General features: G+C 43.9%; 1 protein-coding gene across 1 annotated transcript in view; it reads right to left on the bottom strand.

The window, feature by feature from the left end:
- Positions 1-5,303: 5,303 nt before the first annotated feature.
- The window catches only part of bor (ATPase family AAA domain containing bor), a 45,257-nt gene continuing 22,569 nt past the window's right edge, over positions 5,304-27,991 (bottom strand). The window contains exons 8-14 of the mRNA XM_050169753.3: positions 20,671-20,796; positions 14,844-14,968; positions 13,337-13,388; positions 13,154-13,224; positions 12,129-12,296; positions 9,571-9,679; positions 5,304-5,870 (exon numbers count right to left, since the gene is read on the bottom strand). Of these exons, the coding sequence (XP_050025710.1) occupies positions 5,664-5,870; positions 9,571-9,679; positions 12,129-12,296; positions 13,154-13,224; positions 13,337-13,388; positions 14,844-14,968; positions 20,671-20,796 (858 nt within the window). The 3' untranslated portion in view covers positions 5,304-5,663. The remainder of the gene's footprint in view (positions 5,871-9,570; positions 9,680-12,128; positions 12,297-13,153; positions 13,225-13,336; positions 13,389-14,843; positions 14,969-20,670; positions 20,797-27,991) is intronic.

The raw sequence follows: 27,991 nt of genomic DNA, 5'->3' as shown, positions 1-27,991 counted from the left end.
ATTATGCCTCAATTTCTCAAGTGCGAAACAAACCATGAATTATATAATCTTTTAATGCCATGAATTCGAAACATACACCAAGTCTAGTGCAGCTGCAGGCTAGTGACCAGAGGTTTTCAACGTGCCACAAAAACAGGGGTTGTGGTCACGTAATATCACCGACACTGGGTGGTGCAGTAGTTGAGACAGCACCTGTGATCATTTTGCCAAAAGAGGGCATAACAGGGTCAGAAGAGGTCAATGGGCACAGCTTGCCCTGATACAAGCACCAACAGAGGACCAAGCTTACCCCGAATTCCGAGTGAAAAAGGAAAGAATGTGGCACCCACCCAGCTTTCGGCAACGTGAGTATTGTGTGGCTTGTGAATACTGCAGGAGGTGTTGCCACTGCACCAGGCTGACATGTCTGTCAGTGGCTTGTGACACCACATGAACACAACCTAACCTACAATTTCCATGATTGAATGGGACACTCTTGCCAGTGCAAACCAAGTAACAAGTCTGGACTGGTTTTAGTGCTCATTTTGAACTGGTTGCATTAAAAGAAAATACTATTATATTAATGATCTATTGTGGGCTTGAGGAATTTTGGTCCTCTACCATCATAACAGAGTTGGCATATAAAATTTTTCTGACACTATATATGAAGACATTATGTTACAATTTATTATTTAATGATAATGAAGTACTGATATTCGCTCATTGATGCTACCTTGTGGATCAAAATGCCATACTATATTAAGCTTTATGGGGCTTGGTTTGCCTGTAGCACAAGCAATGCAGTGGCAGTTGTGGGTAAATTTTTCTTTTTGTCCATCCTATGATAAAGGCGAAGCTGAGATCCAGGAAGTGGCCTGACAACAACTCGATAATGACGACAATTTGTTAATGACGACTATGGTCACTACCGTCTTAATCAGTGTAATGGAAAGAACAATCAAAGGAAACCCAGTTTATTATAACTTATATTGCTTATATAACAGCTTATAACTGCTGCTGCAGTAAAATTTAAAGTATATGTTGATTATTGTTGCATGTGTATGGAAGCTGTGACTAAGCATGAATACAGTAATCGGATTAAAATAATGAGAATGTTCACAGAATTATGTGGACTATATCTGCATCGAACAATCTGCAATGTAGCAAGCTCAATTTTAAACAGAACCATGTTCCAGCAGTATGTCCCCATACTATTGTTTAAACAAGACTGTCAGTCACAGGAAGGCGCAGCCTTGAATTAGTCAAGAGTAGGTGAGCGAGCGTTCACCTACTGTTTGCCCGTTGTCAGTCATACTATTGTTCAGTGCGTAGGCACCGACTATAAGGGGGGGGGGGCTCTGGGGTCCGAGCCCCCTCCAGAGTTTTCCGGAAAAGGGGGGGGAGAGCCCCCCTCCCCGTCCCACACACCTAAAGGGTCATTACTACAGCTTTTTCACCCACATCATTTGAGGTTTGTTTTGACTTGCCTCGACCTCATCACTTAAAATGTTATTGTGGCTAATAGCTTACATCATTGTTGGTGCGATCGTGCATGGCTTTTAATTCATGCTTAGCTTTATTTTTGCAATTCCTTACAATAGGAGGACAAGCGCACTAAAAGCACCAGTCGTGGCTGCCTCGTCCGTATTGTCTTACTTCAACATTGTTCAAAATTTACACTGTTAACACTATGCACTCTTTAAAACTGATGGTAGCGCTAAAAAGGACGAACACACGGTGCGTTCGCCCTTTTTAGTGCTACCATCAGTTATAAAGAATGCATCACCAACTAGCCCAGCACCAAGTTTTATTGAACACTATGCACATATGCAATATATCTAAATATATACACAGGACAAATTTCATTATATTTTTGGAAATGGAGGAGGGAGCCAATTAACAATTATTTCTAAAGATATGGATAGTCTATGCCTAGAGAATGAATATGTTGATGTATGTTTACCTCGCTTCAAATTGCTTTGCATGCGTTTTTGACCCTGAAAAAAACATGTAGACTTCAGTGACTCCTTCGCCAGTCTTTTAACAACAGCGTGTGAAATGCACGTGAATGATATGTGTCTCAGTATTGCTTCTATTTCCAGTAAACAACGCTAAGGACTACGCTTAGACTAAGGACGCTAAAGAAATAAAAAAAAAACATTTCTAATAATTTATAACACTTATTAGGGATGGAAACATCGTCACTTGCATGCAGAAGTCCTAAATATATAAAGGGTGTCCCAATGAACTATCATTCACTAAGACTTAAAAAAGAGCGATGCATTGCTCGACGAAAATCTAGTGCATATTGTTTCCAGTACAGTGGAGTAGCAGCCAGTAATTTTTTTTGTTACTGAGATTTAATTAGGTCATTGTAATTAATGATCTAACTTGAGACATACTATCCTAATTGACAAAGTGTCACTGAGGCATTTGAAGGCAAAGCCAAGGGACATCTAACTACGGTATTTTCAGCAACGTACTAATTGAGTGCTAATTTTATTTTTATTGATAACTAAACCCTATGAAATATGGAGAATATGTAGCACGTGACTGCGCTCCCACACACATCATAAACCAGCGCCCTCGAACATGTTCCCTCTGAGTTAGCCAGGACGAAATAAAGGAAATAGAGAAAAACATTGTGATCGAGCTAGTGCCTTATCTGCCGCGTCCCAGCCGAAACACGTCGCATTTGGTGTTAGTTGGAAACAAGCTGTGACAGCTGTTGTCTTAGCATAGATAAAGTGCACGGATGGTATCTTTTTTTTTATTTTTGCCACAAAGCCTATCATGACAAAAGTGAATTGACAACATCACTGCAAATGTTTGAGGGTGCATTTTGTTTCGTCCCAGTCGCCATGCCTTTCTCTAATGAACAGAAGGAAAACATGATCCTTGCCTTGGGAGCTGCAAATGGCAACAAGAGTAAGGCCGCAAATGTATATCAGTCTTGGAAGTGTAGTGGTAGACCAAACGCATCAACTATCATCAGAAATTATGGAAACCTGAGACAGACCGGCAACTTCAAGAAACAGCAGCGGAGGATTCCATTCTTGAGTCCTAGCCTACGCACGGATGTCTACCATTTATGGCCTCAAACCCTCCTGCTAATGTGCGGGAAGTGGCTGCCCAGGTACCAATTTCCAAGTCATCAGTTTGGAGGATTCTAATGACGACCATTCACCCGTGCCACCTTAACCAGCACCAATACTTGGAAGATAGGGATGCATCGCGGGACTTTTTGAGCAACATCATGTGCACAGATGAAGCCAATTTTGGCGGAAACACCCAGGTAAATTTGTATAATGCACACTATTGAAGTGACTCCAGCCCACACTGGGTAAAGCAAAACGGCACGGGTACCAGTGGTCGTTAAATGTGTGGTGCGGTATTTATGCCGGTGCTATGATCGGTCCTATCTTCTTCGATAACACACCGACTGGACAGCGTTACATGGACGAAATCCTTAAAGGAGTGGTTGATGAGTTTCTTAGCAAAATCCTGCTGTCATGTTTTTCACTTCTGTGGCATCAGCAAGATGGGGCACCCGCACACAGCAGCAGCCGAGCACAAAACTGGCTGGATGCAACTTTTCATACGCAATAGACTGGAAGGCACCTGTAAATTGGCCAGCTAGGTCATCTGATCTCTCTCCACTCAATTTCTTTCTTCGGAGTTATGTGAAAGATCGTGCTTGCATGATCAAGACAGATGTCAGATTAGCTCAAGGCAAGGATAACTGCCATAAAATTCCAGCGTCGGTCATCAAGAAAGCCACTGAAGATGTGATAAAGAGAACTCAATACTGACTAGCTGCAGAAGGAAATCTATTCGAACACGTCCTTAGGCAACAGCTGGTGTTCAACAGGGCTTATGAATTGATAGATAAGGACACACTGAAATCTGATGATGTTTCTTTTTTTGCATTTTATTTTGCGCAGGTTTGCCAGACAGGATTGCCAATTCTGCTCATTTAGAAGTGGTTATTTACTTTCTTGAACGTATCAGTTCTGTCTTTTCTCTACACGTGGGTCGCTTCTCGGTCTGTTTGTTTCGCCTTCATTTTTTGCCACGAACCTGTTTTTGCAGCACGCATACACTTTCACGAAAAATAAGACAGTCACTTTAATTTGGCTTTGGTCCGAAGCAAGTTTCTGCTGCGAAATATGGCTGCACGGGCACTCTTTCAATGCGGTGTGAGCAGAGCCAGGATTTTGAAACATTCCATGCCTATTCCATTGCTTTTCGCGTTTCGTGCATGGTCAGTGCGGCGCTTCGGCCGCATTATCAAGGGACTTTTGTTATCAATGTGATATGTCGGCCTTGAAAGAAGGATAATAAAATTGGCATATAAATGAGAGGAAGGAATAGCTGCGAAACGCAAAACCTGCTGTTGGTGCTCCTTCCGTGCCATTATCAAGGTAATGTGTTGTCTCCTCAGGTTTGCGACAGGCAATGCAGTTGCTTTCAATCAGCCTATTTGAGGGCACTGCTTCATGATGTGGGTGGGAGCGCAGTTACGCGGTATTCTTCATACTTCATGAGGTTATTTCAGCCAGTCGGAAAAAATTGTACGCAATTAGTATGTTGCCGAAAACATTGCAGTTAGATACCAACTGGGGGTGCCTACAAATGTCCCATTGACACTTTGATAATTAGGACAGTGCTTCTCTAGTTAGATAATGCATCGCAATTGCCAGAGTAATCTCACTAACAAAAAAATTACTGGCGGCTGGAGTAATGCTACTGCTCTTTTTTTAACTCTTGGTGCATGATAGTTGAAGCAAGCACTCTATACAATTCACTCAGTAACCGAAATGAGGCCAAGCCGGATTCACTCGAAATCAGAATCAACAGCAGTTATGTGCAGCAGTGCTTACACCCGGACTCGCAGAAAAAGAAAAAAAGAGAAAGGGAAAGAGAGAGAAAGAGAGAGTCTGCAGTTTCACTGGAAAGGCGAAGCAGTATTAGTGACAGCGAAGTACATGACAATTACACGAAGGAATATTACGCCGCCGAGAGACGCCAGATTCTTGGTGGTGGGAGAGCAGACTTTTAGGCTGTGAAACTGCACTGTCTCCGACTAAAGGCCTTGTAAATTCTCATATGCTTGGACAGGTGACACACACACACGCACGCACGCACGCGCGCGCGCGCACACACACACACACACACGCACACACACACACAGAGAGAGAGAGAGAGAGATATATGAGGTTCGGAAAGCTGGCAAAAATGAAAACTTTCTGCCTATGGTTCCGTGCAATATCTCAGATTTCGAATCTTGCGTACAATAAGGTAAACACCCAGGTATTCAATGCTCAAGTGGACATTATTTTTTTTATTCTGTAAATTCATTGAAAGAAAAACTTTTCTCATAATTCGCATGTTGAAAATAAGTACTACTACTGCGCGTCGGCTACATCGACAATAACACCAGACAATATAATACAGAGCATAGCTCGAGTTTGTTTCACTGCGAGGCCCATATAAACACCTCAAGAATACAATGATCTTTACATGAAAATTAATGATTTCATGGCCATGGGAGGTGTGTTATGCCTACAAATATAAACTGACCTAATCAATAAGCTTGCATTCCTATTTTTCTATCGCAATGCTACAGTCTATACAAGCCTTCAAAAACTGCCTATTAACATTATATACAGGGAATGGCAATGCTAAGATGACGGTGCGGTGCTTAAAGGCAACGCAGGATGACTAGCGTAGGGTGTAGTGGATGTGCTAAATCCCCCTGGTGTCCGTTTGCGGTGCTCTTCCTCCGTCTGCCAGGCCACTTTCTGCCTGTTCTGCTTCACAGCGTCATGAACCCGGTCCATAATCATAGCTTCGGTTAGGACACCGTCATCCGAGGCATACGCTGCTGCCTGTTAGGAAAATAAAACACTCTCAGTGAAATTCAAATTAAAAAACAAACAAAACAAAAGAAACAGGGTGCAAGCTGGATACCCATAGGAACACATATATACTTTTAAAACTAAGCTCTTCAGTGTTGCAAACTGAGCATACTTTCTGTTTTGGGTATTGTTGCCTTAGTTGAAAAGAAAATATTACTTCACCGTGTTGTGTAATCGTTGCATCCCAATATTTGGGGCTAGATATTTAATCGAGTATGTTTCGCAAGTTAATCTCTTTGAAGGCAGCCCTTCCATCCTGCACCCCCGTTTCACAAACGCGCACATTGATCGCCATGGTCACATGGCATACACTGCAATATTGTCGCAGTATTGTTGTGCTGCTGGATACAAATGTATTGGGCTATTTTTCGTTCTGTTGCTCTTGCACTCGAATTAGACGCCCCGACTTAAATTGCTGGCACTCTCATAATACTTGTATCCCATTGCTCCTTTGCTTGTCACATTGCACTTTTTCCCAGTGTAGTGTGAGAGTCCTATACCATTTTATGCAGAGCACAACTTCACGTCACAGACAGTGCCTGCCGCTGTGTGCCACCCAGAGAATATAGTACTAGTATCCCTGTATGCGAATAGTACTACATACAAGGACACTAGTGTACACTGTAATTTTTTCTGGCTTCATGCTATTACTTGTTCAGTGAGATGCCTTCTTTGTCCCTCACCGCCTGAAACATATGTGGGTACTATCAACCGTAACATTCCATGAAAGCCTCTGTAGTAGTTATTCACTGTGCAACCTCATACGAGGGTCATTTGATAAGTACCGTAAAAATGCAAGAGTTGACGCTACAATTCTGTTTTCTTTAAGGTGGCGTGTGATAAGCACCCTTCATATGATGGTAGAATTTGTTTACACTAGTACCAACAGTTACTGTATTTAAACGATTGTAAGTCGAGCTATTTTTTTAAATTTGAAAATTTGAAGTGTAGGGGGGGGGGGGGGGTCGACTTACAAACGAAACCAAAACATGGCACCGCCAAAAAAGCGAGACCAACAAGATATCAGGGGAGCTAAACGTAGTTACAATTTTGTTTGCTCTATGGCCCTACCTGTAGCTTTTCGCTATCCCACACGTTTGTTCACTTTTCGGAAGGGTTTTTCAAAATTTTTTTAGAGTTTTACAGTGCACACAACACTCATTGGGGGAGGGGGGGGGTTGTCAATAGTCGATGGAAGTGCCGCTGTTCCATTCATGGCGGCACCCTCAGAACGGTGGTGCTTGCGGGGAGTATCGATAGTTCATGGAAGAGCAGACACCGCTCATGTGTTTCTCTTTACCTGCAGCTCTTAGTTTGAAGTGTTCCACTTCACTGCCGGCTACGTGCTACTTCCATGCTTCCTCGGTCGTCATGAGTGCTCCAGGCCCACTAAATATTCGGCGCTCGTTCACAGCAGTGTTCAAGAGGGCTGCCATCCTTTACGCCAAAGAAACAAATCACTACGCAGCGGGCAGCAAGTTCGATGTTTCTGAACGGGTGGTGCGAGAGTGGCGATTGCAGCGAAGCAAAATTTTCACCTGTGACGGCAAGCGAAGAATTTCCGACAGGTCGAAGTCGGGATGCTTTCCGGAGCTGTAGGCCAGGTTTGCAGCGTACGTCACTGAAATGTGTGATTGGCCTCTACCAGTGGAGTGCAACATGTTCGTGAAACAAGCCCGGATCTTCGCCTTTTAAGGACCTGCTCCGCCATGAATATGTGTGGCTGGCGGCAGAAGACAGCGAACTTACGCCAACCTGACCTGTCAAAAGAGTCTCCCTGACGGGTGCATGTGGTTGGGTGCATTCGGCGTGGGCTGCTGTTCCACAATATGTCATGGTGTGGTCGTTCGCTAAATGTGGAATTTTACTGGACGACGACGCGCTGTGGGACCTTAGTAGCGATGACGACGGCAGCACTAGTGAGGTTGATAGCACAAGTGAAGATGAGTAGTCCAGTGACCATGCCAGCTACCGATAAATTTTCGTTATGGAATGCGCCCTCGGGTATGCTCTTTTCTTCTTTCCCTGTCACATGCAATATGGCGGGGTCGACTTAACAATCTTGTATATACGGTAGTATGCTTCTGACAGCCATTGTCACTGAGCTGTGTGGTGATTCCTGCCAACATGGAAAAAGGTGAATTTCGAGCAGTGACCAAACATTTTTATTTAAAACACTGGACGGCTGCCCAAATTAAAGCCGACTTGAGCGAAGTTCATGGAGACTCTGCAACATCACTGAAGACCATTTACTACTGGATAAATGAATTCAAATATGGCCGAACTTCGACGCAAGATGAAGCACGTCCAGGGTGTCTAGTGGAGATCCCCATGCCAGAAATGGTATAGAAAATTCATGGAATTTTCACGGAAGACTGCTGAGTGAAGGTATGTGAGATAGCTGAAATTGTAGGCGTTTCGGCCGAGAGAGTTCACAATATTCTTCATGAGAAATTGCAGATGAAGAAGGTCTGTGCACGACTGCTGACGACTGACCAAAGGTGCATGAGGGCAGACATCTCGAAGCAGTGTTTATCGGTGCTTGATCGCAATCCGCAGGACTTTTGGCGTCGATTTGCAACAGTTGACAACACGTGGATACATAATTACACTCCAGAGTCTAAACAGCAGTCAAAGCAATGGACTGAGCCTGATGAAGATGCTCCAAAAAAGGCAAAGACTGTTTGTTCAGCCGGAAAAATTATCACGACCGTCTTTTGGGATTCACGAGGAATGATCTTTGTAGACGACTTACAAAATAGCAGAACGATAACAGGACGATATTATGCAACACTCTTAGATCAACTGAAAAAAGAATTGCGCACTATATGACCTGGGCTAGCACGGAAAAAGCTCATCTTTCACCAAGACAATGGTCCGCCCCGAAGATCGCTTGTTGCAATATCCAAATTGCACGAGTTAGGCTTTGAGGTTGTGCCTCATCTACCCTAGTCTCTGGATTTGGCCCCATAGGACTTTTTCCTCTTTCCATACCTGAAAAATTGGCTGGTAGGAAAGAAATTTTCTTCAAATGAAGAGGTTATCTCAGTGGTAAATCACTACTTCAATGGCCTCAAGCCATTCTTCTTTTCTGAGGGGATAAAAAAACTGGACCACCGTTGGAAGAAGTGTGTGGAGCTGGAAGGGAACTATGCTGAACAATAAAATATTGTTTTCTGCAAACATGGTATCTTTAATTGCTTTTTACTACACTTATCCAACGACCATCATACATCATAGCAAGATGTACAAGCCCCCTTCAGAATGTAATGAGCAATGCCTTTTCATGAATTCTTCCAAAAATGTAAGGATGCCATTTTATACCGCAGAGTTTTGTTTATTTCTTCTCAGGGCACCTTGTCTGCATGAAGCACTTTTTCTTAAGGCTATGCATGAGCAGAATAGTACGCCAGGAGGCATTGTACTTGCATCATCCTCATACTTTATTCAATGCCAATTGTCTTTCTGCTATGTTACATGATAAAGCTATAGACCACTACAGAAGGCTTCAAGTTCAATTGTTTGCACCTGCTATCCTTAATGCAGCCTCTTATTCTTTCTTCACACTTATTAAAAAGTATGTGGAGCAAAACATTACACTGTGGCAATGTCTGCATTTTCATCATTGTAATTTTCATCACAGCAGTGTACGCATGACTAAGCAACTCACCTGCCAAGTGACTCCCAGTTTGGCAATCTCGCGGCCCGACAGTCCTTCTGTAATCCGAGCTATATCTGAGCAGATTTTGGTGTAGTCAAACTGTGCAACCTTTAGCCTCCTGTAAAAACATACAGGCACATATAAGCCATATAAATATTTTCAAGATTTCATCATAAACAGAACAGATATTTGTTTCCGTGATGGAAAACAGAAGTGCAGTATTCTTTCTGCTCTCCTGGATGGATATGTATGCTGTGTTGTTATTAATTCTCGTGAGCTGTTTATCTTTTTAAAAGAAGACAGGTTCCTTTCTTGCTTTGTGCTTTCATTTCTCTATAAGAGAGTTCTATATTAGGGGGACGCAAGGCCTTGAGGCCCCCTAATCAAAAACTCTCGTATAGCAATATTAAATAGAACAAAGCAGAAGCCTAAACAACAAGTTAATCAACTCTGCCAAATGCAGCTACCTATAGCTACACCTAGCAATGGTCATTTTGGAAAGGGAAGGGAAAATTGCAGATGCAGAACCACATCATACGTATCGCACGAGTCTCTAATTAGGCAAACTTAAGTTATGGTATTTGGCATTCCAATATGGACACCAGTTATGAATGATGCCGTAGTGGAGGGCTACGGATTAATTTGTAGCTGAAGTATGGCACACAAGTGTTTTTAAAATTTCATTTCTTTTGGGATGCAGCTGCGGCTGCCAGGAATTTAACCAGTGACCAAATGCTACAGCCACTAAGCCACTGCGGCAGATGCACCACAATCCCGCTTGGTTTCATACTGCCTTCAGTTTCCGCCTCAATGCCTACAATGCCAAGACATTGAAAAGAAAACATATTAACAAGACACTTTGGAACAGCTCCACCTATTCTACATCGTTAAAAGAAAAAAAAAGAATGAAAGGAAAAGAAAAGATGATTTTTTTATGTCATCTGTGACTGATTGTACTTGTGGCAACACTACACAAACTCAACACAGAACTGGGTAAGACATGCCTGTGAAGTAAGCATGCAGTTTAGCGTTTGTCAGGGAGGACTCCCCCCCCCCCCCCCCCCCCCCAATATGAGTTCTCTCTGGCACAACGAAAAGTAACCTTATCGTAGGTGCTGGTCAAGTAGAGTGCATCCAGATTAATTGGCATGGGTAAGTAATAATTTATTCCCTTGAAACGGTGATGCCCCTGGGCAGCGTAATGCCAAATAATCTTACCACAACACCTTTGGGAATTTTATGCTTGCCCGCAGCAAATTTCTGGGGTGTAAACTTACGCCAACCCACAAACTGACACAAGTGACTATGACACTTTCTCAAAAAATACTGCAAACAAGGACTACACCAAGCTACTGCATTTTTCACACAAACCTACTGCATGTGATTTTGTGAATTGTGCGTAATTATTAAACAATGCATAGTGCTAAATGCATAAGCGTTTACTTGTTCATTAGTGTGCAGCCGCAGATGCGCGAAGGCGAGCTTTCTGCATTTTTTTCTTCTCTACCCCGTACGGTCGGCGCCACCACTTCTGCAGATGTGCAGAGACAAACGCCATCTGGTCCTGGTGCAAGGAACCCAGCGGCGCGTGTACTCCACTGTGACTGGTTGGCCTATTCGCCAAGGGAACAGCCAGGCTGCCGCCAGCGTTACGAGACCCGGTGAGATTCGCAAAGAAACGCTTTGCTTTCAATATGCAGTTATGACAATTATTCAGTCTTCATGGCTTCCATATTATACTTGCTACCATAAATAAAACAAGATACAGCATAACTTCCTTTATATTTGACTGTTCTGAAAATAGATAAAAAGAGGAGACCATAGAACCAAGATTAAAAACAGCAGCAACCAACACTTACAAAGAATATTTTGTGGCCTGCTAGCCCTGCTAAATGACTATAACAAAGCGGTAAGCTAGGCCAGTTCGTACAGGCTAGCAAAATGTGTTTACAGCTGGTTTTTTCTTTTTGCTAAATCATTGTTATCTGCACAATGAAAATAAATAAGGCTAAGCATGCAATAACTAGAAGCAGCAGAGCTCTTCCAATGGTTCAGTGTTCTTGCTGTCCGTTCCTGTTTTTCAGCAATAAAATAGTCTGCTTATAATGTAACGTAATTCACTGGAGCTGTGAATTCTGGCACCATAACCAAAGCGTGTTTTTTCCAAAGGCTGTGCATGTGCAAAACGTGTAGAATGAGCAGCCGTGTGTGCCTGGGAACGAAGTATACAACCACGGTCAGCATGTGGCCCAGAGGCGCTGCTGGTGCTGGTATATGGTGCTAACACAGCGACTGTGAAAAGGCATCATAATAAAGGGTTCCAGTTAATTTGGACAACTCAAGAGTTCTTTAAAATACTATGAATGCGCAGTACTAGATGAGCATCTTAGCATCCCACCTCGATCCCGATCAAAAAGTGGTTGCTAGATCTGGGAATCAAACTCACAACCTTGTGCCCAGCAGGAGAATGCCGCTAAGCCACTATGGCAAGTCGTTCGTTGTGAAGGGCATAGTGCATAGTCCATTTAAATGGCACTACTGTGGCATGTGGATGTGGTGACACTCACCTCTTGCCCTCAGTGGCTGGCTGGAGGACAAACTTGTCAAAGTAGAGTCGCACCATACGCTCCCGTTCTTCTAGGCCGGGGAGACGGAACTCCACCATCTCGTCCACTCGGTCGCTCACGGCCCAGTCAAACTGCTCAGGTGTGTTGCTGGCCAGGACTAGCATAAACCTGTGCAACACCACCACATTTGAGACACCTATGAGTCACCAACACTACAATATTTTGCAAAAAAACGAAATGATATACCGTATTTTCGCGATTCTAAGCACCCCCCCCCCCCTCCCCATTCTAAGCACCCCCCTCTATTTTCGCGAAAAAATTGGGAAGGAGTTTGCATGCAAATCTAAGCACCCCCCTCCCCCCCCCCTATTTGTTAGGAAGAGCGCATAGCCAAAGCCGCCAAGCGCACTTGCTCCCTCTGTCATCGAGCCGGAGCCGTCGGAATGCCGAGGTGGCACGGCGTCCGCGACGCGAGTACGCCGTACAGCCAGACTGTACGGCGAACGCTGCAGAAAGCGTCCCCATCAACCGTCACAGTGTGCATTTCGGACGTTTGGAAGCGGGTCCAAGTGGACGTTGTGGTCAAATCATTTAAGAAGTGCTCGATCACAAATCACTTCGACGGAACGGAAGACGACCTGCTGTGGGATACCGAGAGGGGCGGTTCAAGCGGTGCGACGAACTCGAGTGGCAGTTATAGTAACTGAGCATCCGACACAAGCGGTGGGTTCACTGTCTGCACCGATTTTTCTTTTGCATGTTTGCAAAATAAAATGTTCTTTCTCATACCCGTCTCGTCGTGATGTCACAGCAAAAAGAGGGAGGGGGGTAATTCTAGATTTTTCGAATCTAAGCACCCCCCTCTCACTTTGGGCATCGCGATCGTGAAAAAAAGGGGGTGCTTAGAATTGAGTAAATACGGTAGGTGGAGCGAGAAATTCTTGACAGATGCTTCAAGTTCTTGGAGCATCTCTTGTTTACCTATTACATTGGTCAAATCTTTACAGAGGAATGCTGCTACTCACTTGTTTGACTGCTCTCCGGTTCGATACAGGAAAGCATTAAGAGTGGCCCGAAGATCTTCACTGATCATTTCCTGTACAAAAGATAGAAACAATAAAGGGCATGAAAACAAACGCTAAAAACTACAAAATGGGCCTCAAGGGCATGCAAAGAGACCAGTTTGGAAGGCTGCTATGGACACTCACTGAGCTGCGTTTCCTGAGGAATGCATCAGCTTCATCAACAAATAGCAGTACTCTAAGGAAAACAAAAATGATGAAAAGGTTAATAACGAACAGAAAACACTAGCTCCAACACGATCTGGCCTGTCTAAATATTTAACCATGTAGGAAATTATTCAAACAGAAACAGATGAAATTCTACAACAGTCAACGCAAGTGGAAACTGGTTTTGGACATTAAATATCAGCTGCTGTCTTAATGAGAAAGCACAGAGATGACACATGGAAATTAAAGAAGTGAGTAAACAAGAATTTTGAACTTCATTTCTCTAATCAAAATACTATGAGGGACATGACTGCTAGTCATGAACCATAACACAGCCTTCCAAAGCAATGAAGTACTTCTTTTTTTTCTTTTTTTAGTACCAAGCCTCTTCTTCTCAGTGGCGCTTATTTGATTTTATAAGCCAGGTCCTCAACATAGCATTGCAAGCATTCAACAGTACATGAGCCAACTAGTAGTAGTTTTTAATAAAGGGAAAATCAGACATCCACCCATTCGTAGCAATTGCTACAAAGGAAACCCATACGGGTTCCTCGAAAGAAAGGCCTCAGAGTTGAAGAAAAATTCGTCCTGGTCCGGGACTTGAAACCGGGACTACCGCCTTTTCGGGGGAGCCGCTCTACCATCGGAGCTAGCCAGGCGGCTAGCAGATGGCAGGGCGAAGTCGAATTTGTCGACAATTGTCGACTACGTCAAACACTTTTCTTCTACGTCAAACACTTGCCTTTGCTTCATGTTGTCGAAAAATTCGAATTCGCCCTGCCATCTGCTCGCCGCCTGGTTAGCTCAGATGGTAGAGCGGCTGCCTTGGAAAGGCGGTGGTCCCAGGTTCGAATGCCGGACCAGGACGAATTTTTCTTTAACTCTTAGGCCTTTCTTTCGAGGAACCCGTATGGGTTTCCTTTGTATCAATTGCTACGAACGGGTGGATGTCTGATTTTCCCTTTATTAATTACTTCTCTCCACCTTGCGGGTTTCCGCAGAACTACAACGTCAGTAGTAGTTTTTGTGTCTATAACATTACAAAATGAAGCCACCTCACCCTGTATGTCTCCCTGCTCTCTGAGTCATGATGTGCAAGTTATCCCATCCCATGCATTTCATTCAAACCTTTCTTTGTCTGCCTCATATTATTTGTGCATCCGTTATGAGAAACTACCATATTTTTTACATATAACCTGCACCCCCAATTACAACAGCCCAGGCAGAAATAAAAAAAATCAGTGCACATAACTTACAGAAATAACTGCATATAATGCTAAAATCCTTGTAAGTAGGCTACGTTCGTGGATGCCTGACTCGTCCGCATCGTATCTTTGGCCAGTGCTTTAATATCCGTCGAAGAATAACCTTGTTATAACTGTGTTTTGGAGAATTCTGCTTTGTCAGTTAAAACATCTTCAAAAAAGAAAACCTACTCAGAATGAAAATTTTTCCACTCCAATACGAGCACATGATCTCCTCTTACCCACGCCTGCTGGTCTGAGACCAGTCGAAGACCTTATGAATTGCAGACACGCCTTCACGGCCCATTGGAGCCACGTCACCACCACTCATGAGTGCATACTCCATGCCTGAGTGCGTAGCCAGGCGCTGCAATCAAGAGCAAGACAATGCGTGAAGGCACACAGGGTTTTATGGCAGTAAAATTGTTACCAACTCTGCACATGCAGCGAGAAAAAGACATAAGTGCACATTTCAACATCAACTCATGATATGCCACCTTACTTCAAAAGCAACCATCCCAATAATGCCAAATTTGTGACAGATGCAGTCTAATTTTAAATTTTGGCTTATAAATAATTAGTACATTGGGCTCAGATTGGTACAGTTACCCCTTAACTAAGAAAATCAGACATCCACCCATTCGTAGTCGTTGCTACAAAGGAAACCCATACAGGTACCTCGAAAGAAAAGCCTCGCAGTTGAAGAAAAATTCATCCTGGTCCGGGACTCGAACCCTGAACCACCGCCTTTCCGGGGCAGCCACTCTACCATCTGAGCTAACCAGGCGGCTAGGAGACACTAGGCCGAAGTCGAATTTGTCAACAACTCGAAGCAAAGGCAAGAGTTTAACGAAACTGTTTAACATACATCAAACAGTTACGTCACTCGAGGTATTCGGGGGAAAAAATTTCAGCCAGATGGCCTGAAGATTGTCTACAGCACCATGTGCTGCACAATTGTCAACAGAAATCACCATATGGCATTGCTGGGATCAAAACATTCTGTCCAAGGGGCGCGGGTAATCCTCGAAGAATGATTGCGTAACCCATGCCTTTGAATTTCTCACGTACCATACTGGCAGGTTTCTGGTGCCATTGAAGTACCTAGGGTTTCGGGAGTTTCCAATCACAAGGAATAGAAGTTTCTCGGTGCCGGTCATGCTTGCGCCAACCATAACTGTAATTCTTTTAAAGCGAGAGCTTTACTGGCGGCGAACTTGCGATTTCGCTGTGGCGGTGCTCCGAGGAGGCACATGACGTCACAATGCACGCCTCGCCATGGATATTTCTCTCTCTCGCTCCCTAGTCACTGCTGCACAAGCGCCACTAGTAGCACCAAGCCACAAGTGTTCCGCCGCTGCGCAGCACCGCACCTTTCCACCGCCGTTTGGCGTGACGTCACACCGCGTTCCTCGTCGTTGCGCTCGCCTCCGCTCACTTCACCAGCTGCGTCGCATGCCTGATAACATGTCGGAGGATTGAAAAGAAGAGCTCACGTGCGCCGCAACCACAGTTGAGGCGGCAGTATGGACGGTGACAATTCTGATAAGCAGGAGGAGGCCTGGAATCGACATCGGAAGGAGATGAAGAGGAAACGAATCGCCCAGGAAACAGACGAACAGTGCGCCGAATGACTGGCTAAACGTCGCAACATAGCTAGACAACCAGACTAACCTGGACTTGCAATCAAGATTAACCAAGGCTAACCACGCTATGCCTCAGCTTTCGCTACGTATATCCTGGCATAGCCGAGCTAAGCCACTGCCAATTTTCTTGCTGTGCCGCCCTCCGGAACATGAGTCACCTGAGAAACACAGCAAACGATCCGGCAGCATCTTAAAGAATAAGCCCATTTCATCGCAATTAAAAATGTCCTCAGGGCTGTAGTTTTGGAGGAGAGATCAAATCATTGCTTCGGTATTCTGCCACCACGGCCTGGTTGACGGCTCCACTTTCACCGCAAATCTTTTTAAAGCGCCGCTCACAGGCCCCACAGAAAATTTTGGTTATATGCTGGAAGTTGTTACGTGTCCTCTAGAAAGCATTCTGCTGAAAAAAAATTTAAAATCGGCTCATTAATAGCAGAAATAGAAATATTTCAGCGCCGCGAACCCATGATTTCAGAAGGCAAGCGCCATTGCATAGCGAGACACACTCTCCACTCGCCCCGTCTAGCCTCTGCAAGTGAAATTCCTTCCGTGCGTTTGCCACCAGCCCTGCCTTCTTCTTTTTCAGCGTTGCACACTTTTACTGACGGCGTTGCATGCGAGCTGTTGTGATGTCTCGTTTCGCGCAGCGCACAATTTTGTGCGTTGTGCACAAGGACACATGACTAGCGGTATAATTCAGTGCTACACAAGTACTGAGGCAGAACAACTGGATCGCAGAGCATGATCACGCGCTGCAACACGGTAGAAAATGGTATAGTTTCGATACCTGCGCACATGGCTGCACAACTGTGGGAACAAGCAGACTAGACGAAGCGGAAGTACTTCTGTCTTGCTTCGAGCGAAGTAAAACAAAAAACATGCAGACATTCTGTTTGTCTGTTTTATTAATTCTCTAAACTTCAATTTGTTAATTCAAGCAACAGACCACACAAATAACATATGTTGCCTTGAATAATTCTCGAAGTCACGTGTCACCACGAGCGACGTCACACTGCGGACACGACTGTGTAGGCACAGGGACACGACTACATCACTGTTTGGCTTGGAGTGTGGTTGCCGCGAGGGAAAGGGTAAACGGCATTCGAATTGAAATTCCAGACCTTCCCGCACCCTGTAGCGATGTATTTCTTTGCAAACACGATTATTAATGCGCATTGTATGCTCTGCGCAAATGTTAGTGCGCGTCTCCTTTTCTAGTCCAGGTCGTGGCTGCGTGGCTGTCGGCATGGCTGAGTGCACACACTGCCTGCGTGCCTTCTTTTAGAGATAAACTGCCGCATGTGCAAAGACTGGGCTATCTGAAATGGCCTGGCATCGTGTGTGCGCCGTCTTCCTGCAATCTAAAGTTTTGTAGATGCACTGAAGCGAGATGTAGATGAAGCATTCGCTTCATACAGCCAGTGCTTTTTACAGCAGCGTCATCCTACTGCAGGCGACACTACAATCGAACCCACTTATAACAATATCCAAGTACCATAAAAATTCCATTGTTATAATTGATAATTGTGATAACCGGGCTGCATGAAAAAAATTTGCAGTTCCGACCAAAAGGTGAAGCACCAATTGCGATATCAAATTAGTAGATAGCTGTGCGATGTAAGGATGACAGTTTTATCGGCCGTATAGACTTGTACACATTCGCTTACTAACTAAATTAACAATGATAGAATGTGTAAGCATGACTCAACAAGGATGTAGAAAGGAACAGACACACAGAGACAGCGCTGTCTTTGTGTGTCTGATTCTTTCGACGTCCTTGTTCAGTCACGCTTGCACATTCTATCATGGATTCAAACCAACTAGCCTGTCAACGTGTTTTAACTAAATTAACCAGCATGGTGTCATGCGTGCACAGGCAAATGTGGACACATCTCACTGGGTGACAGCGGAAACTGTCAGTGGAAACGCTGGAGTTAGGAATCGCGGCAGGAGCCGCGAGCCAATTGTCCTCCGTGCAGCTGTTGCTTTAACGCGAACGAAACGTTGAAAGCACAGCGCATACGAAGCTACCGGCACTGCGCGCACTCTGCAAACATCACAGATCGCTTTGAAGATGAGGCCCGTGCGGGCATGCACTTTGGCCACGTCGCAGACCAATTTCTAGACACACGAGTGCCGCCAATGCGTCCCTACGGCGTCCACCAAGGGTGTCTACTATGGCGTCCGTGATTCACATGGCCAACGCTGCGGTAGTCGCCGCAGTTGTCTTCACTATGTACGGAGTGGCGTTCAAGGAGGATATCAAAGTACCCTAGCAGTCGCTGGAGAAGAACGCCCCTCCTTTCTTGCCTGATCCCCCTGCTTCGCATGCCACAAAAGAGGGTACGCATCTGGGCAGCGTTCCTCGCTTGCGCATGCGAGATTGAACCGCGTTCGCCAGCTCACCCTCACACACTTTCACTTATATGGAACAACCCGGCGACGGCGACAGCAGCGGCAGAAATAGGCCTGGAGTGTCCATATAATCGCTATCGCTAATCACTATCGCAATAAAAAATCAAAATGGGTGATTGCGTAGCTGTTCTGAGCAAAATATAATGGTGGGGAGGCCAGTTCTCCTCACCACCTTCCTCTATCCGGCTTCTGATTGAGTTGATACGTTTAACTGTTTAACTCTGCTTCCTGAGCACACCGATTGCATGTTGCTAACAAGCCGCGGCTGTCGGCGTTCGAGAATGGCACTGCTATAACAACTGCAAAGAGGGGTCACGGGTAGCAAGTGACATATGAGCTCCGCCGAGGCATCGCTTTGGTGGCTCCAGAAGGTGCCTTTTATCCAGAAGAAACGCTGGGACGTGATCCCCACAAGCATCTCGCCACATACTTCCTGCTGGCTTGCACGAGAAAACCGCATGTTCGTCAGCCTTGCTTGCTTTACGCAAAGTTTGCCGACACCTTTCTCCAAGGCATCCAGATGCTCCATGTAAGTGAAGCGGAAGGTCCCTCGCAATAACAAGCCCATGAGGGACTGAATCATCTACAGGACCTCCTGCAGGGACAATTTTGAGGCAGCCTGCCCTACCACATCAGCGCTGCCGTCGTAGCTATCACTGTTGCTATCAGATGCAAGCACGTTCGCGACGATCGCCTCATTGGTTATAAGCACTTTGTTACCAAATCTATAGCAGTGTGCTTTCTTTTCACTGGCAACGTCGTGCATTGCCGATGATCAGCAGGCGGATCAGTCATCTTCCGTTTCGGTGGTGAGTCAAACGAGGCTGAGGAAAGACGTGGCCAGGAACGACTTCGACGCAACAAACAAAGACAAACACAAGGGACTTAATCCATTAGCAGAATTGCACAGAATGAGGGCGATAGAATAAAGAACCAACTGTGAGGGCCCAGTGAGCAATCTGGGAGCAGCGCTGTCAGCGTTGTCAGCGCAGTTGGCACGGTCCATTCGCGTTTCAGAAGGTGGTGCAGTGCAGAGCTGTGGGTGCAGCCCATTCGTGTTTGGAGGGGTGGAGGGGCGATGGAAGTGATGCGTACGAGGCTGGCGTGCATCTCTCACGGAGAAAAGTGCGCGGCGGCAATTGGTATGCCCAGCCATCGTGCAGCGGCTCGCATTTCACTTTCTTTTTTCTTTTCAGGGATTCCACATTCCCCTGCCTTCCGGCATGGACACCAAGCAGCCAGACTTCGTCATGACTGATAATGAGGCATGGGGGCATTGTAGTAAGCGGATTATTTCCCCATAGAAAACATACAAAAGTTGACGGTGCAGCAGCCTTTCATTATTATAACCGATATATTGTTAAAAGCGGTATCGTTATAAGTGGGTTCGACTGTCTTAGCCACGAGGTCTGAGTGGACACAAAAGCGTGGCAAGCTTCGCTTTGTACCATCGATGAGAAGATATTGTCAACATGGCATGAAACCGTATCTTTCATTGCCAACCCTCAAGTTCAACAAAATTATTTTTTTTTCTCTTTAAAATTTGCTTTTTCCAGTTGCCTGATAAATTTGGAAAATTTTGTGGCCCCTTCCCTGTAAAAGAAGATCCACCAGTGACTGTACCTATTTGCATAAACGATCTAATTTCGGTATAACAAAGCAAATGGCCATTTTTACCTACTTCATTATATCAAGGCTTAACTGTTTATTATTCGATTACATAAGGTGTAGCTGAAAACACCGATATGTAAAACAATGCACCATAGAAGTCCCCTAAACAGAGCTTTAATAATTAGCCAGATTTATATCAGAGTGACAAAAAAGTAAGAAATATGTGAGAAAGCATGGGCCTAAACACAAAAGTCAAGCTGTGCCTATGAGTTAGCTAAGCCACTATGGCAATTTGTAGAAAAAGGGGGGGGGGCTCATATTTATTTAGGTCATGTCACGGACATGATGCTTGGAAAAAACACCTGCGAAGCAAGTCAAGTCGTTGAGAGCTTACCTTGGCAAAGAGTGTCTTGCCAGTACCAGGGGGTCCATACATAAGAATGTTCCTGTACATCCCTTTGTTCTTTTTGGTGTTCCTCGTGGCTATAGCAATGTCCCTGAGCCGCTCCTCCAGCTTGGGCTGAAAGGTAGTAAAATCAAAGGCTGAGGAACCAACTTGTCAGTGAACCCTGCATAAAGAAGTCCTATCCACGGAATGCATTATTGATCCTTCTGAAAAACAGGCCAGTGCTAGTTGAAAGAAAATAATCTGCCACAGATAGCTTAACTGCCATGAAATGAAAAACAACTCATTGGAACATTTGTATTGTACAGATATATATAAGCAATGTTGTGCTTATGAGCAAGAAGAATCAGGCGAACGGGACACTTCAGTTTTAGTAACAGACAATGAGGCTAAGGAAAGCCCCGGGAAAGTTAATTAAATATGTAGAATTGATTATAAGCATGAGCTTAATTTGCTATAAGCTTGATAGATACAATGTAGATAAAATGCAAGAGAAGCTTTAGGTCTCCCAATTTTCATCCGTCAGTTCTGAGAGGTCTGTGTGGTTTGAAAAATTCCAATGATGTGCAGTAAAGCATATTTGGATGCTTCACACAGTAAAGTGGAGTGCTACATAAACTTCAGGTCACAGCAGAACAAAGCATAACCCTATTCAAGTTTGCCAGGCATCTTATGACTGTAGGTGCTCATTGGCGAGCGAAAATACCGAAATTCTGCAAGAGCATCATGGACAGTGCACACTGAAAGGTGCAGAGGCATTTATATGAAGAAGTCTTTAGATGACTGCATCAATGAATTTGTCTTCATTTGTAGTGAACTCTTCATTTGCTTGAAAAATAAAAAAGTTAACCTGTCTGCCTTGTTAAATACATGTTTATTATTTTTTTTTGCACTGGCTTTGCTCTGTGCATGGTTACTCGTTTTTTTTTATTATATCGTTTTGCATTTTGAATAAGACTTTTACTGACAGTAGCAAAGCATGTTTGTGTCACCTCGTCTTTCTGGATAATGTTTCGTTTGCAGCCAACATGCTCATTTTAATATTTGAGATTTTTTAGATAATAATCATCATCAACAGCTTATTTTATGTCCGCTGCAGGACGAAGGCCTCTCCCTCCAATCTCCAATTACACCTGCTGCGCCAACAGATTCCAACTTGCGCCCGTGAATTTCCTAATTTCATCACCCCACCCGGTTTTCTGCCATCCTCGACTGCGCTCCCCTTCTCTTGGCACCCATTCTGTAACTCTAATGGTCCACCGGTTATCTCTCCTACACCATACATGGCCTGTCCAGCTCAATTATTTTCTCCTAATGTCAATTAGAATATTGGTTATTCCTGTTTGCGCTCTGATCCACACCACTTTCCTCCTGTCTCTTAATATTAAATATTATGCCTAACATTCTTCGTTCCATCGCTCTTTGCGCGATCCTCAACTTGTTCTCGAGCTTCTTTGTCAACCTCCAAGTTTCTGAACCATGTGTTAGCATCAGCAGGATGCATCGATTGTGCACCTTTCTTTTCAATGATAGTGGTAAGCTTCCAGTCAGGATCCGGCGATGTCTGCCATATGCACACCAACCCATTTTTAGTCTTCTGTAAATTTCCTTCTCATGATCAGAATCCCCTGTGAGTAATTGGCCTAGGTAAATGTATGCCTTCACAGACTCTAAAGGTTGATTGGCAATCTTAAACTCTTGTTCCCTTGCCAGGCTATTCAACATTATCCTTGTCTTCTGCATATTAATATTCAACCCCACTCTTACACTTTCTCTGTTAAGGTCCTCAATCATTTGTTGCAATTTGTCCCCAGTGGTGCTGAACAGGACAACGTCATCTGCAAACCAAAGGTTGCTGAGATATTCGCCACTGATCCTCACTCCTAAGCCTTTCCAGTTTAATAGCTTGAATACTTTTTCCAAGCAAGCAGTGAGCATGCATTGAGATTGTCTCCTTGCTTGACCCCTCTCTCTATAGGTATCTTTCTACTTTTTTGTAGAGAATCAAGGTAGCTGTGGAATCTTTGTAGATATTTTCGAAGATATTCACGTATGCCTCCTGTGCTCCTTGATTAAGTAACGCCTCTATGACAGCTGGTATTTCTACTGAATTAAATGCCATTTCATAATCTACGAAAGCCATACAGAAAGGTTGGTTGTACTCTGCATATTTTTCGATTACCTGATTGATGATATAGATGTGATCCATTGCAGAGTATCCCTTCCTGAAGCCTGCCTGCCTCTTGGTTGACTTAAATCAAGTGTTGCCCTTATTCTTTTGGAAATTATCTTAGTGAATATTTTATACAATACTGGAAGTAAGCTAATGGGTCTATAATTTTTAAATTCTTTGACGTCTCCCTTTTTGTGGATTAGTATAATGTTGGCATTCTTCCAGTTCTCTGGGAAGCTTAAGGTCATAAGACATTTTAAGACATAAGACTTTTCAAGCATGTCTCCTTCATCTTTGATTAAATTGATTGTTATCCTACCTTCTCCTGCCGCTTTTCCCCGTTTCACGTCTTGCAATTCCCTTCAAACTTCATCGCTAGTTATAGAAGGAGCCTCTGCAACCTGTTCATTATGTACTACATAAAATGGAGGTATTGTAGCTGCATCTTCGAAATTGCTGATGACATTACTCTGCTTATCTTTCAGTGCATACATCTTGCCTTGTCCTGCGCCAAGTTTTCTTCTCATTGATTTCATGCTGCATCCATTTTTTACTGTTTCCTCAGTCTTTCTCACATTTCTCACTTTGCGACATTGCTCTGGCTATGTTCTCACACCCGTTCTACGCACAGGTCTTGGCGCTGTCCCTCCTGAAAGCTTCCTTCCGGGGCTTCGCTACGCCGGGCATTCCCCTGCCACTGGTGCGGCCTTCGACGAGCTTCATCGATGACGATGTTCTGGCTGAGTTTCACCGCTCCCAGCCAATTCCGTGCCAGCATCCAAGACTGACTGCGACATCTGCTCTCACCTGGCAACCAAAGCCTTCCAGCGTCACGCGATCCGAGGGGCGGATATATAAGCAGCACTTGTCAGCTGAGCGTCCGGGGCACGACATTGCTCTGGCTATGTTCTCACACCCGTTCTACGCACAGGTCAGTTACTTACAACCTGCTAAATGTTATCGTAGTTCTAATCGTTGTACAGTAGCGGTGTCGTGCCCCACCAACTTTCTATATGTTTTGCGAAAGTGCCTTGTAGGGTTGGTTTCTGCTATTGATGCTGTATCGAGTGTTCTGTTAATGCTCTCGGGAGATATCGAGAGTAACCCTGGCCCTAGAACCAATGCTGCACCTACAGGTTCTGACAGTGCCAAAATCACGGAAATTTTTGAAGTTGTTAAAGGCTTGGAAACGAATCAGGCGAGGTTTCTTCAAGAAATAAAAGTTGTTAAAGAACAACAAAATGTGCTGAATACGTCAGTCCAGGCCCTTCTTAGCAGGGTGAATCTTCTGGAAACTGATATGCGTTCTCTCAAACAGATTGATACGCTCAATGCAGCCTCAGCTCCGTGCGCTCTCGACGCTCTTCGTCATGATATGATGAAGCTTAGGGCGTCACTTGATAGCGAGAGCAACAGATCCAGAAGAAACAACCTCATTATTTTTGGCCTGCATGATTCAACCGATGAGACATGGTCTGTATCGGAGGAAAAAGTACTGTCTTTCTTCGAAATGCAACTGGATGAACAGATTACCCCAGAAAGTGTAGAGCGTGCTCACCGGCTTGGTAAATCCCACGGAAGCAAAAACAGACCTATCATTATAAGGTTTGTTAACTTCAAGGATAAGGAACGTATCCTATCTCGTGGTATCAGGCTCAAGGGTACTAACTTTGCGATCCGTGAGGATCTCAGCCCTGACGTCAGGCTTGCGCGATCTAAACTTGTAAGTTATGCAAAAACATTGAATTGCTCTTTCAAACGTCGATACGATAAGCTACTCATTGATAAGAAGTGCTACGTTTATGATGGAACTCAGGATATTGTTGTTGAATTGAAAAAGTAGCAGAAGGGGCGGTACCCGAACAATAAGTCCTCAAAGCAATGTGTGCGCACGGGACGTTCCTCTCATCCAATTTCAGAGCTTACCATTTTAGTCGTGAACTGCAGAAGTGTAAAAAACAAAACTGATGAATTTGCTACTCTGACCTCTTCAGTAAAACCCCACGTGATTATAGGTACGGAGTCTTGGCTCGACGAAGCTATTGGTAGTTCCGAAGTATTTCCGCCTGGTTTTCACGTCTACCGTTCCGATCGCAATGCGCATGGCGGTGGTGTCTTTCTACTTGTTGACTCGTGCTTGCAATCATCTCCCGTGTTAATCCGAACTGATTGTCCTGAGTCAGTTTGGTGCAATATCCGATTTGAAACTGGGCAATTACTGACAGTTGGCTCCTTTTACCGTTCCCCCGCATCCACATCGCCCGAGACCTTCACAACCCTATCCGAGTTTCTTTCTACAATAAATAATGACTATATTGTTGGCGGTGATTTCAACATGCCTGGCGTGAGGTGGGTTCACTATAAGCCTGTCCTTGCCAATTCTTCCGCTCTGTCTATAGCATTTCGCGAGGCAATAGTTACCAATGACATTTATCAGTTTGTTACTGAACCTACTAGGTATGGTCCGAATAGCTCTTCTGTCCTAGATCTGCTTTTTTCAAACCAGCCATTGCTTGTGACTGATAACGCCGTAATTCCCGGTATTAGTGACCATGACTGCATTGTGGCGCATGTGCAGATTGTCCCCTTCTCATGTGCACATGATCACCCAAGGAAGGCATACTTTTTTGAGAAAGGCAATTATGTTTCATTGTCTAATGATCTTGCTATATTCCTGCAGGAATTCAGTCATTTAGCTCAGTCCGCAGATTGCAATACCCTATGGGATACATTTTCCTCCACACTAAAGCACCTGGTTGACACACATGTTCCATGGAAACATTTGTCTGCAAAAAATCGTAGTGATAAGCCTTGGGTTACTCGGGAAGTCAAGCAATTGATTAAAAAGAGACATCGCCTTCTGAATGCTTATAGAAAGCAGCGTAACCCTTCTGTATTTGTATTGCTAAAAACCCTTGGAAAAGATATAAAAGTAAAAAACAAGGTTGCTAAGGAAGAATACTTCTTAGCATTGGGCCCAAAGTTACAAAATAACCCGAAAGAAATGTGGAAGTGTTTAAAAACGATTAGCAAAGAATCAGTTGGTATCCCGAACTTAAAAAACGGTAGTGTACTTCTTACTAATGATGTCGATAAAGCTTCTTGCTTCAATCTTTATTTCCAATCATCTTTCACAACTCCCTGCCAGAATGAATTACCGCCTATTCCCGACAATGTGTTTGAACCTATGCCGGAACTGGTCGTGACACATGGTGGTATACTTAAGTTACTTGACAATATAAATGTTTCTTCTGCAAGTGGTCCTGATGGTATACCTTCTTATGTGTTAAAGGCTTGTTCTGAGACAATCGTCCACTATCTGGTTATTATTTTTGAGAAATCGTTAGGTACTTCTTGTTTACCTAAGGAGTGGAAAGTTGCAAACGTGGTACCAATCCATAAAAGTGGCCCAAAAAATATTGTCTCCAACTACAGGCCAATTTCTCTAACTAGTGTGTGTAGTAAAACAATGGAGCACATTGTATACAGTTCCCTAATAAAACATCTAGAAAACAATAATTTTTTTAGCAAATATCAGCATGGTTTTAGGTCTGGTCGTTCTTGTTCGACCCAGCTCCTAGAATTCAGCCACGATCTTTTTCATTCATTCGATCTCGGTATACAGACTGACTGTATATTTCTAGATTTTAGAAAGGCATTTGATTCTGTTCCCCATGTTTTACTGTTGTATAAGCTATCATCCCTCGGTATCTCTCCTTCATTGCTTGATTGGATTAAATGTTACCTACAAGAACGCATGCAACGTGTTGTAGTTAATGGCTCACAATCTGATTATGTTGATGTTACATCGGGAGTTCCCCAGGGATCTGTTTTAGGGCCATTGCTGTTTTTGGCCTACATCAATGACATTGCTCAGGTTGTGTCATGCAAAGTGCGTCTGTATGCGGATGATTGTGTGATTTATCACTGCATTAGGTCTGCCACTGACCACGAGTGTTTGCAACGCGATTAGGACTGTATAACACGCTGGTGTGTTAGGTGGCAAATGTCTTTAAACCCCAGTAAGTGTCAGTACGTGTCCTTTACACGTAAACAAAATCCATATCTATTTCATTATACATTAGACAATGTCCAGCTATTGCGAGTAACTCAGTATAAGTATCTTGGTGTTTATTTCTCATCGAATTTAACTTGGACTAAGCACGCTGAATATGTTACAGCGAAAGCCTGTAAAATGCTAAATTTTGTTAAACGCAACTTCCGGCTAGCTCCTCCCAAAATTAAAGAACTACTTTATTTTTCGAACGTAAGACCCATATTAGAGTATGCCTGCATGGCCTGGGACCCGCAAACCAAAACTCTGTCTAATATGCTCGAGCATGTACAAGACCGCGCAGCCCGTTTTGTCTGTAATAACTATGACTTTACTTCTAGTATTACAGCACTTAAGGACAACTTGGGGTGGGAATTATTAAGCACACGCAGAAAAAACATGAGGTTGGAAATGCTTTTTAAAATTTATTTCGGCCTGGTTAAAATAGATAGAGAAACTTACCTTTTACCTCCTCATTTCTTATCTCACAGAAGTGACCACTATTTAAAAATAAGAGAACTCATTTGTAGAACAAACGTCTTCAAGCATTCATTTTTTCCACACACAATATCACAGTGGAATCAGCTACCGCAGGAAATTGCTGATTGTCACACTGAAGCATCATTCAGAGCATTTCTGCTGAGCATATAGTGGCGTGAATTTTTCTATTGTTGTGTTATTTTTTGGTTGACCAGTTCTGTATTTTGTCGACCTTATGTACACTGTATATTCCCCCCTGCAATAATGCCTTCGGGCGCTGCAGGTACTTGAAATAAATAAATAAATAAATAACTTCAACTATCCCTCACTTTCTCCTTGTTAATCAGAGTTGGACACTTTCATACTTTGTCATTTCTTTATTATGTCCTTCCTTAGTTGGGAGAGCTTACCTACTGGTTGCCTTGGTGCCTTACCTCTCACTTCAATTGCTACTTCTGAAGCCATCCTATTTGTGGCTTCATTCATTACCTCTATGTCACCTTCATCTCTTAGTTATAAGGCGGCATATTTGTTTGCAAGTACCAGCCTGAATCGGACTGCTTTTACCCTTAATGCGTCTAGGTTGGCCTGTTTCTTCCTGA

Source organism: Dermacentor andersoni, chromosome 3 (assembly GCF_023375885.2).
Source record: "Dermacentor andersoni chromosome 3, qqDerAnde1_hic_scaffold, whole genome shotgun sequence".
In the NCBI taxonomy this organism is placed as follows: domain Eukaryota; kingdom Metazoa; phylum Arthropoda; class Arachnida; order Ixodida; family Ixodidae; genus Dermacentor; species Dermacentor andersoni.
The sequence above is the reverse complement of the archived record's forward strand: the minus strand, read 5'-3'. Positions and strand labels throughout refer to the sequence as shown.